The sequence below is a fragment of the Ciconia boyciana genome, chromosome 2 (assembly GCF_034638445.1).
Source record: "Ciconia boyciana chromosome 2, ASM3463844v1, whole genome shotgun sequence".
NCBI lineage: Eukaryota > Metazoa > Chordata > Aves > Ciconiiformes > Ciconiidae > Ciconia > Ciconia boyciana.
The window spans coordinates 62324075-62347686 of NC_132935.1; the positions used below are offsets into that span (position 1 = coordinate 62324075).

The following is a 23612-nucleotide window of genomic DNA, read 5'->3' on the forward strand; positions in this document are numbered from 1 at the left end:
ACTACCTTGTTAAAAATCTTTATACGCATTTTGATGGGTACTTATTCAATATCATTAAACAAATATTCATAAAAGTACAGTTGGTGATCACAAACAAAAACATGGATCAAATGGACCCTACAGCCTAAGGAGGTAATAACCAAAGTTCCTCTGCGGTTTCTTATAGATGGGAGTTACCACTTAACTCATAACTTTGTATATCCAGACTGATGTCACCAGAGCATTTTAGTGCTCTGCTACTTTTCTGTGATGACTTCACCATTAAATATCATGAAGCATCATTACTTTTTTTTATTTAATATTGCTTTACTAAAAATTAGCAATGTCTGCCCCATGTTTCAATTTAATTTCAATGATTAAGCTGTGGGGCTTATTCAAATATACAATTTTAGCAAGAATAATTTTCTAAATCATTCCTTCCCCTAGGCCTCAAACTACCTCATGTGAAACTAGTTCAAGCAACATACCTACACAATACCAGAAAATGAATAAATGCCAAAACAATGCCTGAAACTCACCATATTATTCTGGGGAAAACCAAACAAGGAAGCAAACAAACAAAGAAACAAAAACCCTAGGATTTAGCTTTATCCCATTCTTTGTGAATATCCCACTCATCAGTACTAACAAACTATGTATAGTGATTGTATATATACAAGTAAAATGGGAGTTTTATCTCTCTGCCTTTTTAAGCCTCCTACAGTATTTTAATTCCATACTAGTATCTGAATATCATCTTCCCCTACAATCTATGGACCATGCAACCTGATGAAAAGTGGATTGTTTTCCTGTGTCTTATTATTATGAGCTAGCTCTGCCTTTATCTGTCATGCTTTATTGTCTTTGATCAGATTCCTCCCTTTTGCTTGCTTGGGAGTGCTTTATCCATCTGATTTGGAAATGCATAAAGACTAGATTTAGACTGGCAGAAAAATGTAGAGGTAAAAAATAGGACTAGAGAAAAGTCAGTATCTTCAAGAACATCTGAAGACTATATAGGGCAACGCTAATGCTCATTTTAAAATCTGTTGTTGATTTGTTTGGGGTTTTATTTTTATTTTCTAATCAGCATCTTTCTCATCTTTCTGAACATGATTTTCTTTGTCCCTTGATCTGTTAGTACCTTAATACAGTAAATTCCTGGTGCATGCTGTCTTATCAGAAGTGAAGCACTCATCCATGTTTTATGAGAATGTTACGCAGTAAAAGTATTGTTGCTTTAATTTTTCCCTAAGGCTTAAATATTAAATATAGACAATTGCTTTAAAGGAAATATTTATAAATAAGTTTTTATTTTTTACTGAGTTTTAGCAGCTATGCATTATATGTGTATGTGGTTTGCATGAACATTAAGAGCTCAGTTTTAAATATTTATTATCCATCCTCAATTTTGGTATTACTTTGAGAAAATAAATCCCTCCCATTAAAATAAATGGACATATTCACAGAGAGATACTATGATAAATAAAAGGATCAAAATTAAGCTTTCAGACAATTAAATTTATCTTTTAATAAATATATTGCTTTGCATTTAAATGGAATATGGACTCGGATGTATAAAACTAAACTGTTCACTTGTCTAATGAAATGTGATAACTACACAATTTGGAGGATGTCTAAAGTATGGGAGGAATGAACACAGATTCTTTTAAACTGCCAGATTTTTCTGTTTAGTTTTGCACTGAATTGGAGTTTGTAAATATGTATCTTTGCACTACCTAAGAAGTTAGATCCATCCTTATTTTTCATTATTTAGTGAACCAATGAAAGTAAATATTTCTTGCACAGTGATTTACTTAATTTGTGTTCTTCCCTATCCAAACTCTGCTGAGATTTGGGGGAAGCACAGTTTTGTGTGGCTTAGTTCAATGCTGGATGGAGAGATTCTCATTATTTAAAGCACCTGATTAGGGCTAATCCCATGCAATCTATCCATCAATCAGAAAATAGTAATTCACAGCTCCATTAGGTACTACAGTAGCTTTGTACGGATTAATACTGTGCATCTAACACAGTGAATGGATCCCACAGTAATTCAGAGCACCTGAGGTAGGAGCCTAGCATTTACTTTTCCAAGAGTTAGGCTTTCCACCTGACCAGCTTTGGATTGGCTTAGGGAGTTTTAATGTTGAACCATCAATGAGTCAACAGGGTTCCCTTAATTTATGGACATGTATAATGTGTTCAAACACCTCATTCTCATTATTTTGGGTATTGGATGTGTTGGAGACACTGTGCCTAAGAATGCAGTTGATCTGCAGGAGTGCATTTATTTCTCTTCAAACTTTTGGAACTGCATACATGAGCATTAGTCCCTCGCTGTCTCTGATTTTAAGCCCCTGAAATGGGAAGCGTGCTCCTTACGGAACTGCCCACCTAACGGTCCAGATGAAGGTACTGTAAATTTGCACTGGCTTGCATAAATTACATGCAACCCAAGAAGCATGCCAGAAAAGTAGTAAAACAGGTATGGATGAAATATCTCATAACCCAGATCAGGTGTGAAGACACTGTTTTCAGACTACTGCGAAAGTTACAGGATTTGCTTTGCTGATGTTGTAAATCAAACAATCCATAACAAAGGTCATAAGCAATGTTTAAAATTCACTCTCTGGAAACTGCAAAAGGCAGTTGTCCAAGCTTTCCTTTTAGCAAAACAAGCTGGCTGAGGCACCTTCTTAGGAGCATAAGAGGAGACTCCTAAGAATTCAGAATTGCTTTTCATCTCTTGGGTGAGGCAGTGAGAAAAATAAACACATATGGACTCTTCATTCCTTTTGAAATGTTCTTTCTTTTGCTTTGTTGCAATTCTGCCATTTATGTTAAACAATATTTTCTATATATGGAAGCTGTCTGGTCAAGTGCATTAAGTGCTGGCCAGAAGTATTAAAAAAAAAAGCCAAAGTCAAGCTGAAGTCAAGTTAAACAGACTGAGAAAATACAATAAGGGGGTGGGCTGTGGAAGCCCCAGACAAATTTTGTCAAATACTGTAAGTTTCTAGCTCAGTAGAGAGCTGGAGGCAGTAGGTTTGTTCTTGGAGTTTTGAGAACAGAAGGAGACACCAATACATGCCACGCTCCTTTTTCTGAAATATGTTTTGTTCTATTTTGTAGACAAGACATAGAAATTTAAACAATTTCAAGTATTTCCAAGTTTATTCTCTCTGTGCATTCAGAGAAACCCATTGAACCACACTTCTTTATTTGCCTTTGATTTTGTTTTTTTCTTCATCAGAGAAAATCTACTGAAATGTGGTATTCTCTGTCACGATCTGGAATCTGTTTCTTTGATTGAGAAAAATATTAAGCTCAAGCATTGCAGAGTGGTAACATGAGAATTTCTCAGACTCTTTTTTCCCTTTATGCGACCCAAGACTGACATACTCATTTTCTCAGTGGTAGATACACAGATGCTAGGGTTATCTGAAGCAGAAAGTTCAGTATTTGCTTCAGGCACTACATCTGACTGAAACCTTTCATTTGTCTGTCAGTCCTCTATGGCTATTTTTGGTATTAATGTGAAATGTATTAGTCAATTAACCCTTAAAGTTAAGTTACAGGAAACATTCTCTTTTTCCCTTGTGTGGGGAAAGGCCCCTTACGTATGTGCTGCATGAGATGATAGTTGTTCTGGGACTTCATACGCTGATGTATATCAACTTGGGTCTATACGTCCCTGAAGAGAAGCCTTCAATGCCTGATTGCTGGTGGATTATCTAAATTGTGGATTGAGTTTATCATAGGTTTATCATGCAATTATAAATCATATATTATAAATCATTCTAAATATCATTATAAATCATAAGCTTGTCAGAATTTGTAAGTAAGTCACTTTGGGTTGAGCAGCAGTATGAGCACTCGTGCAACTGCAATAAATAGATTTATCATTTCACATAAATGTTAGTTCAGAGCTCTCAGTATCCCACACTTAACAGTTAAGTTTGTTAGGATCTTTTTCTTCTTTTACACCTTTGTAATATTTTCAAAAAGCCTAATTACCCATGACGTGAATTTTCTGTGGTTTTGTTTTATCTGTTTTCTCACTGCCTCTTCCCTTCTTTCTCATATTCTTTCCCCAAGCGGTATGTATTGATAAAAACTGAAAATAACTTTAAAAAAGAAACAGGAATCTCTTGTATGTATCCTCCCCTTGGTTTTTTCAGTAATCACATAGCTCTAATTTTAGGAAAAGTGGCATTTTTACCACTGAAAAGGTTTAATTAGTTCCTGGTTTTTAGCAGTGCCAAGGTTATACTGTAATATGTTATAACTGTAGTTCCATTCCTACTTTTTTTCCATTCCAACTTCATTCCAAGTCTCAATTTGCCTCTGCCAAATTCTTGACCTGGAATAAGTTCTGTGTTAGTCATCTGATTCACTTAAACCCTACTTAAAACGGAGTTGTGTGTTTAACTCATCTACAGGACTCCTACTCTGGTTTTGATCATGGTACCTAATCTAAGAACTCTTTTACTAGCAGAAACTAATATAGCTCTTTGTAAGTGATTTATAAAGTGCTCATTGCATTTTGTCTCTGCCAAGGCTCCTCAGACTGCTCTAGCATTGGTAAGTCAGAGCAAGTTCCACCAAAACTCACACAATTAAATTCTCCACAGTATAACTGAATATGGCAGAGAGAGGAAGGGATTATATAGAAGCTTCTTTATTCTAAATTTCTATTGTACCTTCTAAAGTGTTCTGCTTTTTTTTAGTCCATTTTGAAAATTCAGCCATGATATACACACCTACAAAAGATTTTCTCCAGCTGACAAAGAATGCCTGAGCTATTCCGCTTTGCTGTGAAAGCTCTAATTTTTATGAGAAAAATAATGGCATCTCAAAAAAGACAATATATTGAAAGAATAAAGTTACCTTTATTAAGCTGTAATTTTATTGCAAATAGATTGAGAAGTCAGCGGCTCCCAGGACAGAGCAGCAAGCTCCACAGATGAAGTTGTGTAGCATAGTAATGAACAAATTTATAAATACTAAATTGATAGGAAGGAGCACATCACTAAGTCATTAATTCACCATTGCCTAACCAGTAAATTTCCTTATGAATTTGTACTGAATGAAACATATGCAGTTACAAAAACAGTCACCTAAAGTTTGTCCAGTTAACACAAAAGCCATACAGCTCAGAAGGAAAGCATCTCTGTGGTATCTATAGAAGTGGCTCATGTTTGCATATTTTACAACCCAGAGGGCGCAGCATGAGTTTTCAGCTGATCACTAGATATCCAATATCATTGGTATAATTCAAATGTTACAAAGCTTTTAATGAAATCACTAAGAATTGTATTGTGTTTGCCTAATGTATTAGCAGACAGCATGTTATGTTCCTTCTGATGATCCTGAGATAGCCTGAACTGTGCCTTTCAGTTGAAGTGCACAATTTGCCTTCTCCCTCTGTAACACGGTTGTATGTCATAATCAAAATAGGGCTTGTTTTAAAATATTTTGAGACCAGCCACCATTTTTCTTTCAGATGGCTTTACATCCACACTTGAGGCCAGATGGTTTGTTATTTACTTACCATATTCTAATTGTCCCTTTTTCATACATATGCTCTACTCTAAGCATGCATTGTTGGATTAATATTCCTCATGCTGAATATGACTAACAAGGTTATTGCTGTGCAATGTATGAGCGAAGAAGAAGCAGACAAAATAATTCATATGTTCTTAATCACATTAGGACTCACTTATTGTTTCAACTCTACATTTTAACCTTTGAATTCCAAAATAAGCAATAGCAATAATTAATCTGATATGGCAGTTCTGAATAACTTGAGATGCCCCAGCAGCAGGTCCTTTTCTCTCCAAGAGTCATAATAACATTTAACCTTCTACCTCAAAATACAGGAGGACTGAAAGGTCTCAGATTTGAAAAGTAAAAAACCAAAACATTAAAAGCCCCCTTTAAAAAAAATTAACAGCAAAACTCAGAAACTCATGTATACAAAATCCTAATAAATTCATAATGCTCTTCATTTTTTGTATAGATTCTATTTACAAGTGCCAGGGTGTCTATTTTAGCCATTAAATGCTGTTGCATCTCTCCCCCACTAAGCCCATTTGCATGAGCTGATTAAAAATGCTGAAAGTGGGCACCTAATTATCTATACAGACAGTAGGAGAGTGTTAAACACTTTACAAAGGGCAATCCAGAAGGCCACGTTTTGCACAGAGAACCATCTAGCCAGCAAGAATGCTAAGCACAAATAAATACTCCTTTTCTCCAAAGCTTATGAATGTAGTATCATCGATTGAGGAGGAGGTTTGAAATATCCTCTGTGCTGTGGCTGTGTACTGTACAAACATAGAAGGAAGTAATCAAAATGCAAAGGCTGGAATTTGCACAACAAAAGAGCCTTGTTCATGAATATGTAGGAACCTGTGCAAACCCACGCTTGCACATACACACACGGAGCATTGCAGAAGCATAAAGGGGCATGGTTTTAAATGTTTGTGGGCCTCATTTGTTGTCAGGAACTGTGGTTCCTCAGCTTCAGCCGGCACATAGGTTTATTCTAAAGGTCATTGTAGTGTCTGAACAGTTGTCTCTTGTATGTCACGTGAAAAACTGCAATGGAAGTTTTATTTTTCTCTCAGTCTTGGGACTTGATTATACTGGAATCAAGTTGAGTATAGCATGACTGACGGTCACGACTCGTGAGCTGAGAAAGCTGCTTTAGCAGGCTGGTCTTGGAAGGTTTACCTAATATCTGCCTAATTCCCCCTGTTCTCTCAGATAGTGTTAATTCATTGTTCTCACAAATAATAAACTCACTTATAAAATACCTGTTGGTATCTTTTTGTTTAACTTTACTAAGATGTAGCTTTTCTGGAGTATGACGGTACCTAGTAACTTCTTTGCTTCAAAAAAAGGTCAATAGAGTGGTTTTGGCCTTTACTGTCAGTCACAGATGTATAGCAGTTCCAGAAGTACTTCTATATTCTGGATATAGTAATAGTGTGAGAGCAGAAACTCTAGTGTGGAAATTTCCATGGTAATTCTTTTTTTCAGTAGCTGTATTCTGGCTTTTCATTAGTAAGCTGAATGCCATTACCAGCAGAGCTTTATATATGTATATTATGTATACACATATCCAAACTTATATGTGATCTCAGTGAACACAGGACTGTGGTGGAATATGTAAGTAACTGTGGAGGTTACTGACTTCTTTTTTTTTTTTTTTCTATTGCTGTAGCTTTTTACAAATTTTTTTTGCAAAAATCAATCAATAATCATGAAGGTAATGAATATTTTCATCCATTAACTTAATTAATTAATTATTAATTTCATTAATTAGAAAAACAAATTCTGCTCTTCTGTAAAAAGCTATAGGTGAACAAAACCAAGACAATAATATTGAAAGTAAATTAATGGGGAGTTTGCATTCATTTGCTTTTTGTGCTAAAATTATTTTTTTTAATTTTATGTCCAAACAAACCAAGAATACCTAGGATATTTTGCTTCAAACCTTTAAAACGTCCTAAAAACCTCTGATATAGATTCTTCACCACTTCTTAACAGCTGCACCCTTAATGAAATCCAAGTTACTTTTTGTGAATATTTGCTACTAAGACAAATACACACACACACACAAATATGTTTAAAGACACATATAGTATAATATAAAATGAATTCTTCCAAAAATAGGTATATAACTAAATAGGAAGACCTGAAAGAGCTATCAAATTGACCATTCGTGAGTAATTCCTTTAATTTTTTAGATAGTGATGGTATACGCTGATTGAATACCAATCCATGTGATAAATTTCAGGTTTTGTTTTCATAAAGCATTCTACTAAGGAGAAAACAAACCTAGTAATTGAAAACCATGTCACAGCCCTCCTAGCATTATCATACATTATGCCCCCCTCAAATATTTTACTGCAACTAAGTGTCCTCTCACTCTAATTTAAATTAACTAAAGAGCTATCAAAATATTGTTGCATAGGGGAGATGGAGAGCACTTTACAGGCAGTGCCTGCTCAGTAGCATTCTAGAAAATTCAGGCTATTTTTGAGGTGTGCTTGACTGGTCCCGCAGGCTCCTTTAATCTTCCGCTTATTTATAAGGTACCAAAGGAAGGTTTGTCCCTTAGCCCCTGTTAGAGGAAATGCTATTAGCTACTGTGTCCCTCCTAATAGTACTTCTTTGCTATCACAGTAAGTTATTACTATTATGGCACTATTAATAATGTTGTACTCTGTAGTGTGTGATTTATTTTTGCTGTGAGTAGTCATTTGTCACACATTTTCTAAAAAGCTTCCATCTTATTAGAAAGAGGGGAGGGAGAGGCAGCATCTAATGGAATCCCTCAATCTCAGCAGCTCTAAACATCATTTGATCTTTCTGACTTTTTGGAAGAAAACTCAGTACAGTGCTATATTTCACCAGGATGCTTCATCTACTTGATTATACTGTCAGTGGACGAAAAGTCAAATATAACATTGCACTCGCATGATTTGCTTGAACCAGTTCAACAGAGCAGATTTTCACATTTTAAAGATTTTTTTTTTTAATTCTCTGTCCAACTTGGAAAATATCCCTCCTTTAAAATGGTACTTTAAATGATCCCTGCTAACTTCTTCAAAACAACATTTTGGGGTGAATGACAGGAGAGATTTTATTTTCCTGAAATATATGCTATTATGGTTGAAATTTCATTAAGTTGACTATAAAAGTAAATAAAAATTATCATCACTTATTGCAAAACTGCATTTATTAGTATGCAGTATTTAAAAACTCAAAAAAATTGAAACTATGAAACTATCTGACCATAAGTATCATTTACTGTCAGGAATGGGATTGAAGGGCAGAAAATTTTATAGTCTAGGTGATGATTCAGTGGAAAACCCTGAAGTTCTTTCAGATGATGACTGAGGGTGCCAAACCTTTATTTAATGAAAGAACAGGCTGGATCATCTATATTTCTGGTGACTTATTATCTAAGAGTACTGTCAGTGCCACCAGAGAATAAAAAGTGACAGCAGCAATGCAAACCGACCCTGGTCTGGAGAGGACCAGGGCGTGAGTGTGCTAAAGCTGGTTTGCACATCCATTGCACAGCAAGTGGACCAGCTTGCTGGGTCTAAAAGAAACTCAAGGGATTGATGAAAATAGGAGGGACATAGGAGGATGAAAACTGGGGGGGACGACAGAATGGGCTAAGCACATGGAATAGGAGGAGATAGGAACGTGGTGATGAAATACATGGGCTAGTAAGACAGAAATAGAGAGGGATGGACTTCTGAGTAAAAGCAAAAGGTAGCTGGTTTTCTGATGAAAAACTGTAGCAGCTTTGGAATATGTGTAGCATTTTAAGAACAACATCTAATCAGAAAGTGTGGAAGATCTGAGCAAAAAGTAGCAAGAAGAGTTTGGCCAGAATAAGTGCTTGTCAGTGGCAAATGTTGACAACACCATCTCAAATATTTCATTTCACAGGTACTTTGCCTTTTTATGGGAGGCTTCTTTAGGCCCTGTTGGGCCAATTTCTCAGAGAGAAAAAAAAAGAAAAATGAGTATGATTAGCTCTCAGGCTTAGAAGCACAGATGAAATGGAGGGCAGCCAAGAAAAAAGTGTTCAGTGCATGTGGAAGTAGTGTCAAATAGCTGGTAAAAAGGACCATCAGAGAAATTAGAGCAGAAATAGCAATACACAGAAATAGAAATGTATATTAGCATTTATCTTGAGACTAATATTCTGTCTATGATATGAAGGATACCTATAATATGAATGTTCCAGAGTGAGAAAGTGGGGAAGTACTTCAAAAGACTTTTTATATGTTACCTAGGATATTCAAAATGGTTTTAATGGCATACATGAAATAGTCGCAAACATGCTCAAGCTATTATTTGTAAATGTCCAGGGAAGGCATGGTCATCTTTTGCTGCATAAGAACTATGAATATCCATTATATATCATTCTGCCCATAAGGGATTTGTACCCTTTCTCTTCTGCCACCTCTAGTGCTTTCTTTTTGGATAGCCATATAGAAATGTTTGATGAAGCCGGTAGGTATTGCGTCTATAGTTCATGGATTTTTTTAAACCTGGCATACAGAATCATGGACAGAAGGGATTGACACATTCCAGCATTCAGAGCTGTTATAAATTTCTTATAAAAATATTACTAAGGCAGTGTAGAACAGTAGAAGCCTAAACACTGAAATATTGAACTAGACAAGTAAGCTCCAGTGTAAAAGTAGCTTGTTAGTGGTTTTTCACAGCAAAGGACAATTGCTCTTTTCATTTTGCTTTCTAACAATGCCCCAAGTTCCCTGGGAAGAGAACAGGCATGCTGTGCTTCAAAATTTTATCTATTAGAGAAGATGCATTTCATACTTTTAGATTCTACTGTTCCAAATTTGTTCTGGTGGACTTGTCAAGGTGCATTTCTTGTCAATTAGGAGCATCTTGTGCTATGCAAAAAACTGGTCTGAGGGAATATTTACCAAGAATAAATGGTGGCACATGCACACAATGGCCACAGTTCTTGCCATTCTTACTTAAATCTTTTTGTTTCAAGTAAAATCCTCACTAAAGATAGTATAAAACATGTCTTTATCCAGTACAGCATCAGTAGTTTCACATAGAACTCATAATAGATATTCAGCTAAGAGAACCTAATCAGCTCAACTGATTGCTGTTAATCAGAGGTGGATATACACATTTATCAAAACATCAGAAAATGGCTAGCCACTGCAACCCATGACATTTTAGAAAGAAGATATTTCTTGGAAAATATGTGGGGAGCTCAAGCATGTAACTATAAACTATAAATACTGCTTTCTGCTTATTTTTCATCCTTTTGCTTACTTTTCCTGTCCTTTTTCTGCATGATTTGATACATGTGATTCTTTGTGATGATTTTCTTTTGCAGGACTCTCTTTTTTTGTTTCTTTGTTTTTACACTCCTTTTATCCACTTGTACCTTTTCCTACCCACTTACTTGTGTAATTGAAAGGAGTGTCTTCTTTTATGAAACAAAATTTTACAAAAAATATTTTGAGGATTCTCAAGCCCTTATCAAGCTGCTACTTACCTGAACACAAACTACAATTGATTTTACCTATCAGGCTAATGAAAAATCCTTACAGAGAGTTTTCCCACTGCTGGAAGCACTAACACAAGGATATCATATACACAATCAAAGCTGGACTCAGAGATGTGGCAGGTGAATGCTGTGCGAGTTGTTTAATCCATAACAGAATTGCTGTTTTTTGCAATTGAGAGAACAGGGAAAATCTGTCCACTTCTGCCCGGTTTATATCAAAGATGAAAAGTTAAAGCAAGTGGGAGGGAAGACATGTTTCCTCTCTGAATTAAATACCACATGCAGAAAATTGGTGGAAGTTCAATTAATGTTTTATACTTGTGTTGGGGGCTGTACATTTTCTGTAATTATTTTTTGATGTTATGTTATTATTGCACATCCAGTTTACCACCAAAAGCGTTATTTGACCACTTGCATCTGTATGCATGTCTAGGTAGAGTTCAGACCAGAAACGTGGCCTTCAGCTAAGATCTTCAGTTCTTACTGCCAGCACCTGAGAAATACATCTTTTTTTTTTTTAAAGAAATCCCTACCTTGTCTCATCCCTGGTGCTTTTGTCTGTCCCAGGGGTTGCTGCTGTGGCAGGTTGCTCCCAAACTGGAGTTGACAACCTGCCAGTTTTGAGGTTAGTGTTGATGAGTCCTTGGATATCATTAGCATATGTTAATTACTCATTAGTGTATGTACATAGCATGGTGAGTGTCTCTGAACCAACCCTGTCTGCCCATAATATTTGCATATGACTTTCTGAAAATTCCTCTGTGGCCACAATGGTCAAAGCGGTAGCTCTCATACCTTGAAGATGAAGAGAGTGACACTGAAAGAAGACAGCAGTGTTTAAATCCCCATCACAATAAAATTATAGTATACTGAAAGCTTCAGGGAGTGGCTGACCATAAATGCTTTAAGTGGCCAAAACCATCATTGATGGTGTATTTAAAAGGGGAGGAGATGGGGGACGCACTTGAAATGCCTTGTTTTGAAGCAGTCAAAACTCAGAAAACTCAGCAGAGTGCTCAGTGTGTGCTGTTCATCATTGCACTTTTTGTGTCCCACTTTTGAAACGAGAGAATGCAGCATTAATTTTCCATAAACTGGGAAAACTGATGTTTTGAATACACATTATAATTAAGTGTGACTAACTCACTTTTTTTCCTGGTTCTATGGTTCTAAACCTGGCTCTATATCAGTTCCTTAATAGTTTTTACTTCTATTGTCTTGATATTATTCATCCATCAAAAATATTAATTGTATTAGTTCATTCCTGTTCAGCCCTCCATAAATTTTCCCTCTTCTCCTTAAGTGGATATACTTTGATCAAAATGCATGAAATACCTGTTTCCTATGCTTTCTGTCAAAATAAAAAGGAGAGTAATGACACAAACACAGTATCTGTCTGCATCATGGTAGGTGCAATGTGTTTCCAATAGCATTCAATACAAAGATGAGAGGTTATTGAGGCATTATAAGACAAATCTTCTTGTAGATCACTTCAAATGTGGTCCTATGTTAAATTCTTAATATCATATTTGTTGGTATGTGCAGATGCAAAACTGGTTTTTATTAATTCTTTTTAGTTTAACTTTTAGGTTGACCATGATCAATTACTCCAAATATTGTTGGCACCTTTACAATAGTGTCCAGTGTCATAGCTTCTAGGCACCCCAAGTTCCTCAAAGATGAAGTAAAATGAACAATTATACCTACGCAAATTAGTTCCTTGGCTGTTACTATGCTAACATCTGTTAACTGGCAGATGCCTCCGTCTTACAAAACTCATTACTTCCTGAGAGAGGATCGAGTGGACTTGACAGTGTTAGGTTTACAGTTGGTCTAGATGATCTTAAAGGTCTTTTCCAACCTAAATGATTCTATGATTCTATGATTCTATAAGTAAGTTCAGAAGTGTGTCACACTGTGTTCAGAATTAATTCAGACTCTAGCGAGTATCATCTGAGAGGATTTCTATCTGCAACACCCTGGGCAAGGAGTAGTCCCAAACCTAACAGTGACTTTAGGGCTCCAGAAGGAAAAAAAGAAGAAAATAAAGATCCTGGACCACTGTTTTATTGCTTCTGTTGTAACAAGTAGTGATGTGCTGCCACAGGGCTCCTGTATTATTACACTATCGTTTATTTTAACCAGTAATGGCCTTATTGGGGTTTTATATCTAACATTTTTGTATTTGCCAAAGTCAATGGTATTCATGTAGTTTAATGCTGCTTCACCTGTGTTCTGCTATGGAAGACAGTGAGAGGAACTAATATTGTTATGGGATGTGTTTGTCTTCATTGGGGAATAATAGGTCTTAACAGGGTGGCAGAAGTCCTGTAGCAAATATTTATATTTGAATATGATCCCAGCTTCCAGGACTTGGAACTTATACCCCTTTCATTCAAAAGTGAGATGAAAAATAATAGCCAAACCATGATGAGTGAAAAGGTTTAATCAAAAAAGTGTAGCTGTTTGTAGTCCTTGCAATCTCTTTGTTTTTCTCAGACCAATGTTTTTCATTGGTCTGTTTGTTGTGCAGCCAACTATAACTGCTACTTCTGTGCTAAAATGATAATAGTAATATATGAGTTCTTGGTTTATCTTTCACAGAGCTGCTAAAAATAGATACTCATCCAAGACACTCTCAAATAGTATTTCATCATTATCAACAAGACTGAAGATTTACAACCTAACAGAACTAATTATCTAACAATATTTTCATGTTTGTTCTGTTACTTAAGCGGTCAAAAATGCAAATGTCTTGTGTATTTAAGAACATGTCAACAATTGGTTTTATTATCCTCTCTTTGTTTTTGATAAATTCTCTTTTTGCATAATATATGTGATTATTTATTTTTTTAAGGAAAAAGTTAGGGAGTCAAAAGTCTCTATGAAGTGGATTGTTTTGCATATACATATGCATTAATTACCTAGAATGATTTCTCAAATAATATGAACTGAATACTGACAAAAGAGGGTAATTTTCATGTGCAACGCAGAATCCTTCTTACTTAGAGGTGATAAAGCACAAACAGCACAGTTCAATCTTCCCCATCAAAATCTCTAGGTCATGTTTTATGTCTATAAGCAGGAAGAGACAAAAAATGTAGTTATAGTCATAGTAAAGTGTTTGGGATTCAGCTTCTTAGGCTCCAGAAAATTGCTTCTTTTATTTGCTACAGTTTAGTTTCTAGGGTCTAGGAAATAGGAAACAGAGCCTCTGCACAGCATGTTTACCATTACATATGGATATATTTCATAATTATATGTCAACCTCCACATTCCACCTTTTATACATGACTTCAATAAAAGTAATCTTTTCTGCTTTTTATACTGTAAATAGCATTGAGAATGAGTTACTATCTTTAACTCTTCAGCACTAGTTACATTTATTCTGATATATTAAAGTAATTAATATAAATAAGAACATTTTTATGAGAATAGATTGGAAAGCTTGGTAGCAACCAAATAAAAGTGGTCTGAAACAAGTCCCAGACAGAACCCACCTTCTTATCAAAACTGAACCTCGGGGAAAAAAACCATAAAATACATTTTTTTCCACTGTGCCTTATGGACAGGGATAAACCTGGTGGAAATGAATTAGGGAATTACAGTGTTAGTGGACAATCATTGATATAGTCCAGAGGAAGACACAGCCTGCTTTCTGTACTTCCATTAAGCAAAAGGTGGAAAGCATCTGACATGCAGGAATGGGTTAGCATCCCTGAAGCTTTAGCAGTGTGATATATGCCCCACTAGTCTAAATGTGCTATCACAGAGGGCAACGCAGAGACAGCGATTGTAGAGGCAGCACAGGCAATGAGAAGAAAAAATATCCCAAGAGGCATAATTACCACTAGTACTGTACAGAAATCTCTCCCATCTGACAAAACAAATAAAAACATACTTTTATGAGAAAATTTTTGTTTATATTATATTATACCACTTAAATGGTCATTTGGTTTAGGAAGAAAAAGAAATAATCATCTTACTGGGAAAAAACACTATTCACACAACAAATCTCCCTTTTAGAGGGAAAGTTTGTAGGGTAATGCATCTCTGTTCAGAAAGACTAGCAATGTATTCATCAGACTAGCACATAAGATTTTTTGTTACTGCAACTGCATATAATATCTTAAAAAGATGTGCAACTATCACTTGGAAAGTATTAAGATCCTCTAGGAAATATTTGAGAAGGACTGCTGGATTCCTCTGAGTGATGGAATCCCAGCTACCTGGGAGCAAATCAACACTCATTTCCACTCCATCTGTCAGCATTTTCCTTTTCAGAATTGCAAAATGTTGCCATAAATGGTCTTAGTAGGAAAGCTGCTTTGATGGCATAAAGGATCCTTTAGTTCTTTTAGTTAAAAATGCTGAGGATGACTCAAGAAATACAAGATCTGACATTGAACAAATCTTCAGGGCTAAGCTCCATGATCAAGTTACTGAGCCATATCAGAGGTGTGGTAATACTTCATGTTCCCTGTATTAACTCAGGCCAAATTCCAGGAGATTCCACACGAAAGCAAGCTAATTTAAGATTAAACACTGTTATCTATATCTCATAAGCATGTGCAAGAACAGTGGAAAGTTACCCACCTCAGCTGAAGTTGACAATAAATGTTATGGAGGAATGTCTATAGCCAGCAATTAGTAGATATCATGCATAATTACTTTTTCGTGTTGTATATTCTTGCCAGTAAATAACCTTCATTAAGGGGGGGAGGCAGATGCCTCATATATCAGATAATTTTCATTATTTGCTTCTCAGATCATAAAATTGCCAGGATACCTGTTTAACACTTTGGATAAAACCCTGAAACGCTGACAGCAAAGCATGGCAATCTAACTCATTATTCACATACGGTATGAGTAACAGGCTACACTCGGAAGATTTAGAGAGTCTGTGTCTGCTTGGTCTGGATGTTCTGGATGTTGCTCTTTATATCGTTGCTGTGCTTCATGTTGGTGATCTTCATTTCCCTTTCACAGATTTTTCGTAGGACATTTTCCCCGCTTTCACCTACCTTGTCCCAACTTTAGGTCTTTCTAACCATGTCTGCTGTCAAAGTTCTATACCTGAATTAATTACACTTGGTGCACATTTCCCATTAATTGTCTTCTCTCTGCTTCACTCATAGACCTTTCCTAGGTCCCATACGTATCCTATTTATGTAGTTATCTTTTTTCTTATTGATTCCCCCACCAAATGTATTCATTTTTTGCCTGCTTTATTGTAAGTTAGGATTCTTATAAACATTTTTTTATTTCTTCCTCTGTTTTTCTATCCTTTCAACATAGAAGTTGACTTACAATTTTATAAAAACATACGTAGTTTATTTTGAAGTTGTTTTGATAGGTATTCCTCAGTATAAAAGGAGATTTTTATCTAAATATACCCCAGCCACAAAGATTTTATTTGCTTTCCTTGCTTTTTTTTTGCTTTCTCCGAAAAGAACAACTTTGGGAGAAAGCAAGCTAGCATGTGTTGAAAGCTGGAATGAGCAAAGAATTTGGACCCTCAGGGGAGCTTTGCATTCATTTCTTAGTGAGGTCTACTGGTTAGCTAGCCTGTCTTTAGCGTATGCTGTGTGTAATGTCCTTGCACACAAAGAACAAACAGGATTTCTGTCAAAATGGCTTAGCTCAAGTTGAGATAACAACAAACAAGGAAAGAACAAAAGTTAGATATACACAAGAGAGAGAGTGTTTGTGTGTCTCCTCTGATCATCTAATTAAATTGCAGGCAAAATTGCTAGTTTCCACCACTTTTTTGAAAATCAAAGCTGTAGCAACACCAGAAATAAGTGTCTCAGTTCAGAGTTAAATATTGCATACCAATTAGTTCTTTCCTGACTGACAGCCACAGCTTCAAGGCTTGAAAGAAAGGCTGTCTTTTATTTACTGCTCAACTTGTGACAGTTACAGGTCTGGTCCCATAGGTAGAACCTTCTTCAGCATACAGGAAATAAGCACTAACTAACTTCATTTCTGGGTCTTGAAGTGTCTGAGTAAACAGCTTTTTCATATTAAGTGCAGACTATGTGACCTAACCGTCCAGTTTGGTACTGGTAACCTTTAGCACTCTGATTACTGGACAATACCTATTCATGGTCTGTTCTCATTTAAAAATTTAAAGTCCATTTTTATTTAAAGAACTAGAAATACTAAACTAGGGTAGTAGTTATTTATTATGTATTAGTTATTAATAGTAATTAGTTATTAATAGTAATAGTATTTTATGATATTTTTTCAGTGCCTATTTGAGAATGTTTACCTTTTTTTAGTTATTTGTATGTAGTTTTATATACTTTTGAGTAATGAATTTACAAATCAGCCATTATTTCTTTAATGCTTAATTATTTATGTGTAAAAAGAAATCATTCGGATCCATTAAAAATTAGATTTAGATATATGAAGAACTACAAGTTTTCTAGTTACGATTGTCATTTATCCTTTCTTTTAAATCAAGGACTTAAAGCAAATAATGTTTCTGAGCATCTCAATTTTCAGACAACCTTCATTATTGTAAAAATGCATTTTACCCTTTACCGAAAGAGTGAAATGAGGCTGAGATGTCAAAATCTTGTCCTCTTATGCAGTTGCTGAATATTGCACTGTTAAACTTTTAAAATATTTCAACCATGACATGAGAGCATGAACTTCTATTTGGGAAAAAGTACCATATGTAAATGGTGGTCAAATCAAGTCAACAAAGTTTCCTTTTTGAAGGGAATTCTACAAGGTTAATACGTAGTATTGATTCTGCTCTAAAAGACCGAAGTTACTGTAGTGAGCAGAGGCAGTGGGAAACCGTTGTGTGAATTTGTGAAATGTTGAAAAAATCTGACAATACTGGTTGGAAAATCTCTTTGGCTTGAACAGAATCTCTACCTTTGACTAAAAGCAAGAACTTTCACTGTTGATCTCTGAATCCAGTTTGTCCTGGGCCGCAATCTTAGCTCTCACCTTCTCCAACTAACAATGATGGTTGTGAAAACCTCTGGCAGTATTTTAAGGAGTAAAAAATTTACAATTATTTGCAACACTGTTTATCTACTGGTTTCATTATCTGCCCAATTATATCATTCTGTAATAATACAGAAAAAATGCACTTTCCTATTTCAGTCAAAGCACTTCATACATTTTAATGCATTGAATCTTTAAGTATCCTAAGGCACAGGTTAATGACATTCCTGTTTTAAAGTTGGAAAACACAGAAATAGAGAAGCTAACATCAGCATGATTTCAAGCATCTGCAGACTGTTAAGTTTCTCATCAAAAGATTAAAGTATACAAAATCAGTGAAATTTTTTGGCAGTGAAGGTCATACGGAGTTGGTTGGGTCGCAGTGCATAACTGTGAGAGTACCAGGAAAAGAAAAGGCCCACACCTTTCTTCTGTCTTTTCTCTAAAGTCATTCTAGGAAATGTAAAAGTTATGAAGATGTTACCAAACTGACATAAAATTATAATCAAGTTTTTGTTTATTAAGTATCAAAAATGCAGAAAACTATTTTGCAGAAAAGCAAAAAGTAATAATTATGAAAGGTTTTGATCTATGCTTTGGAAAATGTCATTTTTCATTTTAAAAGGTTAGTAGAAAACATGGAGTTTTTTAAAGGTTTTGAGAAAAGTTTCAAGCAGCAATTGATTGATTTTAAAATATAATTCATAGTAACCACAAAAGGACACAACTAAACAACCATGTGTGCTTTGAACATAGATAAATTTGAATTTACCCACAGTTATTTCACTTTCAGTGGTAATAAAGCAACACATTCACAAGGCTAAACCTGAAACTGTAAGTTTAAATGGACAGTTATCTGGCATCTAGTAGAGGTTGTAGAGAAAACAGTTTATTTGTTCTGCTGACTATGTTTTGACTGTAAATAGAACAAGAAGTGTGTTTCAGCTTATGGGCTTTCCCATTGGTCAGATAAGTAAAGGTCCTCTGTTTTTTTGGCAAAATTCTTAAGCTTAGGATAGCACACTTACCCCTTTCCCTGTCCCCATCTTCGTCATGCTTAGGAGTGTTTCTATTTTAGTTTGTGTTTTCTTGTTCTAGAAAGACTGAAACTAACCCTAAAACATGCCGCTGCTCTTGGTGTCATAACTAGAATAGAATAGAACAGAAAATAGAAAAGACTAGAAAAAACTAGAAAATACTAGGCTAGACTAGACTAGACTAGAAGGTCTAAACTCAGAATTTCATCTGAGTAAAGCAATAACATCCTGAGGAGCTGAACAGGAAAACTTCACTATGGCAAAGGCATTCATCTTCTTGGGAGACAGATTACTAGTAACAAGTTTAGATGGAAGAAAGAAAGTTTTATTCTAACAATCTTTGTTTTTACAGAGCTCAGACGTACCAGGTACCAATTGCTCTGTTCTTGAGGCTTTTAAGTCCTGTTAAACTTCAAAGCAAGTTAGGGGAATTCAGCACTTTAAAAAAATTATGCCCATAATTCTCCTCCACCTCCAGTTTTGAGTGGCTGTGTGCATATCATCCAGCATTAGCCAGGGAAGCCCACGATCCAGACACGGGGAGGCTGCCATCAATGGCTTTCCGTCATTGGCATGACACATGGGTCATGGTCACCCGCTGCGGTTGGCAAGTAGGGCCCCACAGTGCTGTCTTGTGCAGTGATCGAGGTGCCAGGGCAGTGCTGCAGCCCACACCACTGCCTCTACCCGGGGCTCGTGCAGACGGTACAGACGCTGGTCTGATCAGCAGCGGTGGTGGCTAGGTTTTGCTCAGTTAAAACCAGCGGCTTAACTCCTGAATCTTAATCATGCCCTGTTGCCTGATTCCTTGTTTTTATCCCTGAGGATTTTTCATCCTCTGAAACCAACAAAGAGATCATATTTTGCTTCAGTTTCTGAAACCTCGTCATTTTTTCCAGACTTTCCATTTCACGCTGTTTGAATTTTATTAAGATCTCTTTACACAAAAGCAGAGTACCAGCTATATGATGCCCTGAGGGATCTGAAAGGCCGTTGCCATAATGTTGCAAAACTCTGGAGATGTTTTATTTCTTCCAGAAGATCTTTGGAGAATTGTGGATAAGGATATAAAATACCTTAAATGTTTACATCAGGGATCTTGATCTCCGTTGGAATTTAATACAAAAGCTTTTCTTTTTTAATCTATTAATTGGCACACCACATTAATACTGGTCAAATAATACCTGTCTAAAAGGGGATTGTATTTTCTTTACATCTTGGGATGGGGAAGGCTATTTTTATTCCAGAATTATGGATAATATCTATATGGATAATATAGTGAATCATCTATTCTTAAGACTATGACTTTCTTTTCAACACCTCAGTTGATTATTATTAAGTATTTTCACCAGCTATTTTCCAGAAGCACCTCTGTTTTATCTGTTTCTGCCTCCAACATTTTCTGTTAGAATCTTAGACTATTTGGCACACGTTTTTCTAAAATGCTTTTTAATTCATGAGCTTTCTGGGGCCATGTTAAAGGTGTTGGAATATTAAAAAAATTAGATGTCCTTAAAAATAATGTAAACCACCAAAACATTAAAGGAATCTGGTATTTTAAGGCAAATCAAAATCTTTCTGTTGTTGAAGAATGTTATGCATCAGTAACTCAGGTCAGCATTTTTCTATCACAGATAACTGAAAACCTTTACAGGAAGTATCAGACCAAACAAAAAGGATTTTTTAATTTGATTTCTAAAATTGCAAGAAGAATTCTATAAAAATACAGAAATCAGGCACTGATAATGTAATGGAACTACTAATATAAATACGTCGAATTGCACCGCTGTTTAACATAGTATATATCCTTGAAGTAACAGTCACTCAACAATCTAACATTGTTGTCTACTCACATTTTCTATATTTCTCAGTCTTCTTTGTCATTGCATTTACCGTATACCACTCTTCTTCCTCAGAATAATGCCACAGCGATATCACAGATAAGGATAGTAGCAGTTGCTCTCTCAAAAGGAGAAAGTAAATTTTTTTTCTGGGGCTTTTTTTCACTATTTAATCTTCTTATACTACAGAAATACTGTTCCTATTGTCAAATAGACTGAATGGCTTTTGTAATTATCAAGATAGCTTTAGACGCTGCCTCACATAAATGTACTAACAGAGACAGTTATAATCTAACCCTCTTAATGCTGTCTTTCAGTACAGCTTCTTTGCAGTGATCAGCCATAATAGCATTTTTAATTGGTCAGTGTTCTCTTAAAATGTCAACTTTTCAAAGTCATGATGTGCTACGAACTTCTGGCATCAATTGGTTAAGAGAATTAAGTTTAGCTCCCATTTACCAGTGCAGACATTTGAAACAATGCCGTAAATAGCTGACTGTATTACCTCAAGTTTTTATTCTATGATGGGACTTATTTTTCACTATCCAGGGGATGATTAAAACTGAATTTAAAGGTTATGTTCATGGTTACGCACATGTCTTGGAATACGTCTCTCTTCAAGGGTAAAAGTAACTGCGGACGTTCAGAATCCCAGAGTTTAAATACAAAAGTTGGCATTTTCTACTGCAAAGTGTGCACTTTTTATAATAGTTAGATAAAAATTACACAGTACTCATTTTTTTCCCTCCGTTCTGCTTAAATCTCACTGCAGGATGTGTGACACAGGAGAAGGGCTGTTCACCTTTCAGACACGAGAAGGGGAAATGATATATCAGAAAGTCCATTCTGCAACACTGGCAATAGCAGAGCAACATGAAAGATTGATGATGGAGATGGAACAGAAGGCACGGGTAAGGTCCCTTCACCAAAATCTTTAAACTTATAAAAATTAGTAATGAACAAAAGTATGGAGTAATGGCAGTCCATGGATTCAGCCATAATGATGGTATTAGCTGTGCGGCTAAAACAAAACAGACTTTTGGATTTATGTACTTTCATGGTCAGGGATTTTCAGCATGTGCTACACAATGATCTATTGTTGGTGTCTTTTTGGAATGGTGGATACCATTAAGCATGAGATCCGTGGTTACTTTCTTGAAAATTGTGGCTCTGTTACTCAAAGATTAAGCCTTTAGCAGAAGCCAGCTGTGAGTTGACTATCGATGAATAAGTGTTATTTGCTCCTCATGGCCTCACAGGTGGAAAAAAAAAGTCCAGTATAAACACTCCTAGGTGACAGAAGACACGTTCTGTTTTTCTTAAACCCTGAAAGAAATTACTTCCCCTACACTGTAATAAGTACCAATGCAATGTGAGGTCAAAAAAAGCTATTTTTTAATTTTAAGTTCAGAATTTCCAGTTTGCACAATTTATCTTTAAGTGACCACTGAAAAGTTTGGAGTTTTTTAAGACAGAAAGAAAAAAGTGTTACCTGTATGCTTAGAAGTAGAGATGGTCATAAATGATCATTCTGGAAAGCTAACTTTCAACTGTGGTTTGAAGGTACCTTTATATCCACCAGAGAGGAAACATATGGGGAGGCCAGGGAACCTGGTCTGCATGCTTTTCTTCTCAGATAACCACAATTCTCCATGTATCTTTGTCCCTAGAAAGATATGTGAGGTTAATTGCACCATTTCCAGTGACTCTTTCTTCCTTCATTCCTTCCCTCGCCCACCATATACGTGCCCACAGTCATGCAAACGTGAGTTACATGATCCTCTCCCCACACACTTCATCACTGTCAAAATATCTTGCTCACACTCCTGAGAGAAAGGCTCTTGCAAAGGGCAACTAAAGACCCCAATGTTCAACTCTTCCTCCTAATTACTTCCCAGATAAGTCTATCTTCCTCTATTTACTGAAAAAGAAACTTGGAAAAGACTTAGATTTCCATGTCAAATGTCAGTTATGTTGAATGCTCCCCTCAGACTCTGCATGTCTCTAAGTAAGATCTGAGATGGGAAGCCATAAAAATTGACTTTTTAGTGGTTTATGAAGAAAGGTGGATGAGTTTTTCAATAAAACTAGGCAAAGTAGGAGCATTTGCACAATAACTGAGATGCACAAACTTTGGACAGAAAAAGCAGGAAGAGGAGAGTTCACAATCAAGATTAAAATAAGGTTAGGGACACAGGAGCAATTGCTGGAAAGTTCAAGACAAGATGATAGAGTAAATGGAAGAGTATCTGAAGTAGCAGAAGTGCTGGCAAAAAACCCTGCATGCTGCTGGGCAGAAAGTGATTGAATAATAGTCCAAAACCAGGAAACAACATCATTATAAATATGTTTGCTTTTAAAGTGTCTACACCAGTAAAAGAAATTAGAGCATTTTCATGCTGCCATAATAAGTGCTTAGACCAGGATTATACAGGATTTTCCTTTCATGGAACCACCACTTTCAGGTCTTCCACCTATCGATTAGCAGCTTTGCTGCTTAGCAAAGCCATTTCCGTTCTGCCGTCAGATGATTTCCTCGAAACCTCATTTATGAAGGCTGTGGCCATATGGTACATAATATCAAACTCTGAGAGCAGGCTGAGGAATAGAAATGACTCATCAGCCACGCAGTGTATCATGTACTTGGCTCCTGGATGAGGCTGTGCTGTGATCAGCAGAGGGAGATCAGTAGGCCTG

At 36.0% G+C, this 23612-nt stretch overlaps 1 protein-coding gene across 1 annotated transcript in view; it reads left to right on the top strand.

Moving 5' to 3' along the window:
* Positions 1-23612, top strand: part of DOK6 (docking protein 6) — a 263651-nt gene that overhangs the window by 167309 nt on the left and 72730 nt on the right. The window contains exon 6 of the mRNA XM_072851317.1: positions 21688-21826. Within this exon, the coding sequence (XP_072707418.1) occupies positions 21688-21826 (139 nt within the window). The remainder of the gene's footprint in view (positions 1-21687; positions 21827-23612) is intronic.